The 6,514-nt window shown below is 40.4% G+C and overlaps 2 protein-coding genes across 9 annotated transcripts in view; one reads left to right on the plus strand and one right to left on the minus strand.

Moving 5' to 3' along the window:
* LOC109621844 (P protein) overlaps window positions 1-1,906 on the plus strand; it is a 284,696-nt gene extending 282,790 nt beyond the window's left edge. For all 8 annotated transcript variants that reach the window (XM_029871101.2, XM_029871100.2, XM_019695783.4 and 5 more), the window contains one exon: window positions 81-1,906. In XM_029871101.2, the coding sequence (XP_029726961.1) occupies window positions 81-165 (85 nt within the window). In that variant the 3' untranslated portion in view covers window positions 166-1,906. The remainder of the gene's footprint in view (window positions 1-80) is intronic.
* A 2,356-nt stretch (window positions 1,907-4,262) lies between these two features.
* Window positions 4,263-6,311, minus strand: LOC134288892 (uncharacterized). Its single transcript, XM_062854815.1, has 2 exons — window positions 6,118-6,311; window positions 4,263-6,063 (listed from the first exon to the last, which is right to left on the minus strand). The coding sequence occupies exon 2, from the start codon at window positions 5,943-5,945 to the stop codon at window positions 4,665-4,667; it is 1,281 nt and encodes a 426-aa protein (XP_062710799.1). The 5' UTR covers window positions 5,946-6,063; window positions 6,118-6,311; the 3' UTR covers window positions 4,263-4,664.
* Between the last annotated feature and the right edge of the window lie 203 nt (window positions 6,312-6,514).

A 6,514-nucleotide genomic window follows, 5' to 3' on the forward strand; every position in this document is an offset into this window, starting at 1 on the left:
CTTTACGGAGCCGAACTCCAATTGCCTGATCATACAAACCACTCTAACTAACACTCTTGCTTCCCGGTCTATTCCAACAGAGTCGGTTTCCCAGTGATGGTCGGCAGCGTTATCGTGTCCACCGTGTATCTGCTGTTCGCCCACGTAGTCTTCACCTGGCATTGATCCGCTGGGATCCGGAATCTTATGCCGTCATCGAGTCCTCGTGCGCTGCCATAATTACGAAGGTCGACGTCCACTGAGAGCGCTTCCCAGAGAGCCGCTGCCGCCGTCGGACCGGACCACGCGCGACTGGAAAGAGTAGAACAAATGATGTGATATCCTTCCGAGAAATCCCAATCAGCTGTTTAGAAATTACACCTACTGTTTACGTTAACGATCATTAGCATTAGTATAAAAAAGAGGGAAGCAGAGCAGACCCTGGCGCACAGAACTAAGAGAGCAAAGCTGAAACCCCCCTCCGCCAAGCGGACAAAAACGTCAATTTCACCCGAAGCAGCCCTTCCCAGGCAGGGCTGACCTAGTTTAGACCCTAAGATATCAGAGTAGGCTTGGCTTATCGCAGCAAAGCGGAAACTCCTCTGGCTCCGATTGCATGAAAACTCCCCGCCCTCTTCGATCCCTGAAAATCTACCCTTTCCCAATTTCTACTCTTTTTTTTTCGTTTCAATGCTCGTTTACTCATTAAGTCCCTTGTTCACCTTGTTCATAACAAACTAGATGCTAGTGAATATTTTTTGTCCTGTTTATTTTCTGTTTTGTATTGAATATTTACAAACTAAAGTGTTGAAACTAGTTACGTAGTATCTCAGCTCTAAAAAATTATATATATTTGAGTTAGTTAGTTCAAAATAGCTAGAAAATTAGCTGATTACAACACAACTGTATATTAAATATCTTATTTAAAATAAAAATAAAAGAAAGCAGAAACGACATTCCACAACAAAAAAGAAACTAAACCTCTCCAAGGGAGTAGAGAAAGAAATGTCTAAAAACAATCGAACGTCGCTTGTAGCAAGAAAGAAAAACACAAAAAGAGACAAGTTTATGATAAGAAAAGAGAAACTGGAGTATATTTTTAGAAATTAAATTTACCGTTAGAGCAGCAAGGATCTGGAATGCTACACTTCCATCACGGAAGTCAGCAGCTAGAGAAGAAAGTGCTTTGCAAATATGGATGCAACACTCGCCGGAAATGTTATCGAGAGTCGATCAATAAAAATGCTGTCAACTACTAATGTTATTTAAAAATTACTGTTTGAATAAAAAAGTAAAAATCAACTATACACAAAACAGTTCAAATTGCATTCAACAACCAGTTGCCATATGTTAAATCGTTTGGTTTCGATTGGGTCTGCTAGGAACTCTCCGATGAAAAAAAAACTTATCGAATCAGGACCGAAGTGGGGCGGAAGAGGCATAAGCATTGGATACCAACAGAAGAATTATGAGCGGTGTCGATCAACACTACGATGCGAGATTTGAAGACAGAGGACAACCCTAAACGAATTTAGGCTCATAGCCACCGCAAACCCAAAGTTTGCGAAACGCTGACGTCGGGCACGCATTGTGTCTTCTCACCAGTTGTGGGGGGAAAGAGTATCCTGTACAGTTGTTATATTATCCTTGCGGATAGAAAACTCGGCGCAAAGAGACACCAGTAGTGAAACGGAAAGAGACAGAGATCAGAGAACACCATCCATGGGAATGAGATAGAGAGCGGAGCGAGCGTGAAAAGATTTAAATCTAATAGAAGAAACGAACTAACAGCGAGAATGGGAATAAAACAGTTGTGGCAACCTGTTTGTGCAGAGAAATAGGACAAATGCGACGAAGAAAGTAGGAAATTTATATTTGAATCAATGCAAAACAAAAAAAAGAGATAATAAAAGTGCATAAAATAAGAGCAATGCTTTCATTCTTTTTACCGACAGCTCCTTCTGCAGAAGTTGGTGAAAAATGCTTTCCGATCGGTCGCAGCGCTTGTTATTCCTTCCGGGAATAATTCAGAACTTCCAGGAGTTCCAGACGAGATACCTCCAGGAGTTCCATCTGAGATTTCCTCAGATACATCTAGGAAAACCTTCCAAGAATCCATTGATAAATTCTCTCGTTACTCCTCGCAGACTTGTTGCCTCCTTCACCAGGATTCTTTCTAGAACTCCTCCCAGGATTCCTCGGGGAACTTTATCCGTGATTCCTCCGGAAACTTCTTCTGGAAATCCGTCAAAATCTGATTCGTAGTTTCTTACTTGTTTATGAAACCTTCCTGAAATCCTCTAGGAACTACTTTTGGGAGTCCTTTGGGAACGCCTCTCGGCGTTTTGGGATTACTCAGAGAACTCCTTCATGGATTCCTTCAAGAACTTCAGGCATTTCTTTAGGAATTTAGGAGATTCATCTACAAAATTCTTCCGGGTATCCTTTAAAAAACTTCTTTTGGTACTCCTCCCAGATTTTTTTCAAAGATTCCTCCAGGAACTCCTTCCGGATTGCTATCAGGAACTACTTCTGGGATTCCTCCGGAAATTTATTCCGGAGCTGTTACGGAAACAACTTCAGATATTTGATGATAATGACGATTTTGTACCCACTATCGGCGCAAGGATTACCTACGGCTGCAGAGTCACACCGGAATGGAATGATCTACTTAATGGTTCAAGCTTTCAGGTATTTCTCCAAGAAACTCTTCTGGGATTCCACCAGGAACTACTTCCAGAATTCTTTCTGGATCTCCTCTCAAGATTTCTTCAAAAAATTCTTCCGGGATTCCTACATATTCATGAATTTGTTCCTTTGGGAACTCCTGCCGGAGTTTCTTCGGGAACTCCTTCCTAGATTCCTCCAAGAATTTCAGGGATTTCTTAATAAATTCTGAGATCCTTCAAAACTTCTTCCGGGATTTTTTTCAGGAACTCCTTCTGGGATTCCTCCAGAAATTCATTCAATTTTTTTTTTGGGAAACATCTTCCGGTATTTCATCAAGAAGCTCTTCAATGATTTTTTTTTTATTTTTTTTTTTGTTAATTCAACGGACTGATTTTAGCCTAATTGAATATTCTTAACCTAAAACTTTTCAAATATAACTCATAAAAACATAATAAAATCGTTCCTAATTAATCGATGGCTTGCACTAACTTAACCGTTCACAGAAAACTAAGTTTACACAAAAAGACAGTGAATTACACATAACACATTAAGAATTCTATAACTACAATTTTTCCGGTTTCCAAGCAGCCTGCCTTTTCTTGAATTTTGGAAATTTGACGTTTTCTAGCCATGTCGACGACCTCATAGCGGAAGATTTCCATCTACTATTCAACGAAATTTTGAAAATTTCTCCAGGAACTTCTTCCAGGATTCTTTCTGGAACTCCTCCCAGGGTTCCCCCGAAAACTTCTCCCGGGATTCCCACATAATCATGAAATCCTTTCTGAATTCTTCTAGGAACTCCTTTCGGGATTCCTTTGGGAACTCCTTCCAAGGTTTCTTCGGGACTCCTTCCTGGATTATTCCAAGATTCCTCCCAGGATTCCTCCAAGAACTTCTTCCGGGATTCCTACTTATTCATGAAATCCCTCCTGAATTACTCTTTCTCTTTTACTACTTTCGGGACACCTTCATGAACTCCTTCCGGGATTCCGCTGGGAACTTCTTCTCGGATTCCACCAAGAACTTCTTCCGGAAATCCTACAGGAACTTCTTACGGGACTCTTTCGGTTTCTTTTTCTCTGATTCCTCCGGGATTTTCTTTCGGGATTGTTCCAGAAACTGCTTTCGGGGTTTTTATTTGGAATTCCACCCAGGATTTCTGTAGAAACTATTTTCTGGATTGCTCCAAGAGTTCATGCAGATCGTTTCGGTATTCTTCCGGAAGTTTAATCTGCAATTCTACCAGATCTTACTGAGATGGACATTTCCCATTTTTGTAGCATTTTTTATGGAATTATTCAAGAAACTAGCAGACCCAACGTGGCTAGCCACGTTCCTAAAAAGTAGTTTTTTTATCAAAATGTGAAAATCCTAGAATCTCCTGGAAGGGAAATGTATCAATACATATGTAAAATATTTCACTCAGCATAGTGCATTCCAAATCGCCAAAAAGCACAAAAAGATACCATTATGTATCCAACTTTAGTTAATATATGACTGTTGTAGGGTTCTGATTCATGGAATGAAAGAAATTTCTTGATATTTCTACTGGATTGATGCAGCAATGCAAAAATACAGCATTGCATCAATGAAACGATGCAATAATGCTGTTGGAGCGGGGAGAGATTCAATCACGACACTGTTTTTACAGCAGATCCAAAGTCGGTATTTTGTTGATCAGCTTAAACTAAAAAGATTTATTCATATAAAATTCATTTAAAGCTAATTTAATTTTACTCACAATTCTCAGTGCTTCCTTCCGCTGGATTTCAAACCATTTCTTCAACTACACTTTTAATTTATTATTCTATTCTGGAGGGTTCCTTTCTATTCCTTCCTCTATCGACGATCTTACTCTTTCATCTATCTCTTCTACTGATCTTTCACTCTACTTTTCTGAATGTAGGGTTTCCAGTACTCTTTGCCGCGCCAACATCCCCACCCCCGTAACACTACATATTGGATGAAGTTTTACTAGAATCAATCATGCGCGCATCTCACTGGTCACCCTATCAATTACGAACTTGATGTAGCAATGGATGGTGCAACAACTGACATCGATCTGTTCCACACTCATACGCATGTTGGCAGACGCTAGTAGCATGGCGACCTAGACAACATCGGCATAATTTCAGTTCTCCTATCAAACGCCAACGATGAGAAACATCTAACGATTGAAATTGAGCACAATCCTGCACACGATGACTTCTTCCCCTACAAATAAAACAATAGCTATTCTGGCTTCCTACTATCGAATCTGTTTCGCATATTTCATCATTCTGCTCTCGATCGGTTCGAGCTTTTGAACCCGTGGAAAAAACCTCGCAAGCGACTTCTACTATTTCAATCATGAAATCATTCAGCGTCTTTAGCGAAGACGGAGAATTCTGTCGCTTGTATTTTGCCCACTGCAATTTCATTTCACTGGGGAGCTTTATCTCTAACTCCTGCAGAAGAGTTGGATTTCGCAAGTGTTCCAACTGATTCATTGCTTTCATGTGATCAAAAAGGTTTTGAATCGCCATCCCATAGTCGACGATGGTGTCTAAACGTTCCATCTCAGGCGGTGGCATCGATCGCACCTTATTGACCAATGAATTGATAATTACCGTTGGTTTTCCGTATAACATCTCTAACGTATTAATTACCTTCGGAACTAATTCAGGTAATAACAAACGACTGCGAACATATTCTAGAGCTTGCCCTTTTAAGCATCGTTGCAATCGTACCAAGTTTTCCGAATTATTGTACCCACACGCCGCGGTGGTATTCTTAAACTGGCTATAAAACACGGGCCATTCTTCAGGGTCTCCGGCAAAGATTGGTAAATCCATTGGCATTACCTGGCGAGCACTGATTTGCTGGGGAGTTGGCAAACACTTTGACGTCATCGGTAGGTTCCTTGTTGAAGAACTGCTGGTCGATGGAATGTATTCAAAGGCATCAGGTATAGACATTTCATCTGCACTGTCGTTAACATTCATCCTGCCCGGATTGGCATCATCGAAACTATTCCCATCACAACCATTCTGCAGTTGCAACCGGGATTTCATTAGACAATAACTTTTTCGGGCAACAGCTAGCTCTACTGCCTCCCTGTCCGCTATGGCTTTGAGTTTAATCGAACGTTCTTTCTGCAGATAATCTAACTCAAGCTCTTTCATTCCAACAGTTAGCGCAGCAGCCGAGGTACCCTCAGTGGAGCCATTGTTTGCCTGGCTCTTCTTGTTCGCATCAACTTCGATGCGTTGTTGGTCCGCAGGCGCAGATCGCTTTGAATTCTTTCTACTCATTTCACTGTATGTAGCGGTTGAAATGAGAATTTTTAAGTTTGTTGGAGCGGGGAGAGATTCAATCACGACACTGTTTTTACAGCAGATCCAAAGTCGGTATTTTGTTGATCAGCTTAAACTAAAAAGATTTATTCATATAAAATTCATTTAAAGCTAATTTAATTTTACTCACAATTCTCAGTGCTTCCTTCCGCTGGGTTTCAAACCATTTCTTCAACTACACTTTTAATTTATTATTCTATTCTGGAGGGTTCCTTTCTATTCCTTCCTCTATCGACGATCTTACTCTTTCATCTATCTCTTCTACTGATCTTTCACTCTACTTTTCTGAATGTAGGGTTACCAGTACTCTTTGCCGCGCCAACAAATGCAGTGATACACTAATGCACGATGGAACAATGCAAAGATAATACTTGTATAACTGACATACCGTGTGAAAAATTTCAAAGCGTGACGGAAGGAGAGATAACGCTGGAATTTTATATCAATGTTTTTTACTCACAGAATTGAATCTTCTACAAGGACACCTTTCATTCAAAACATTCCACGAAAGCTATTACATCATTGCA

This window comes from Aedes albopictus, chromosome 2, assembly GCF_035046485.1.
Source record: "Aedes albopictus strain Foshan chromosome 2, AalbF5, whole genome shotgun sequence".
Lineage (NCBI taxonomy): Eukaryota > Metazoa > Arthropoda > Insecta > Diptera > Culicidae > Aedes > Aedes albopictus.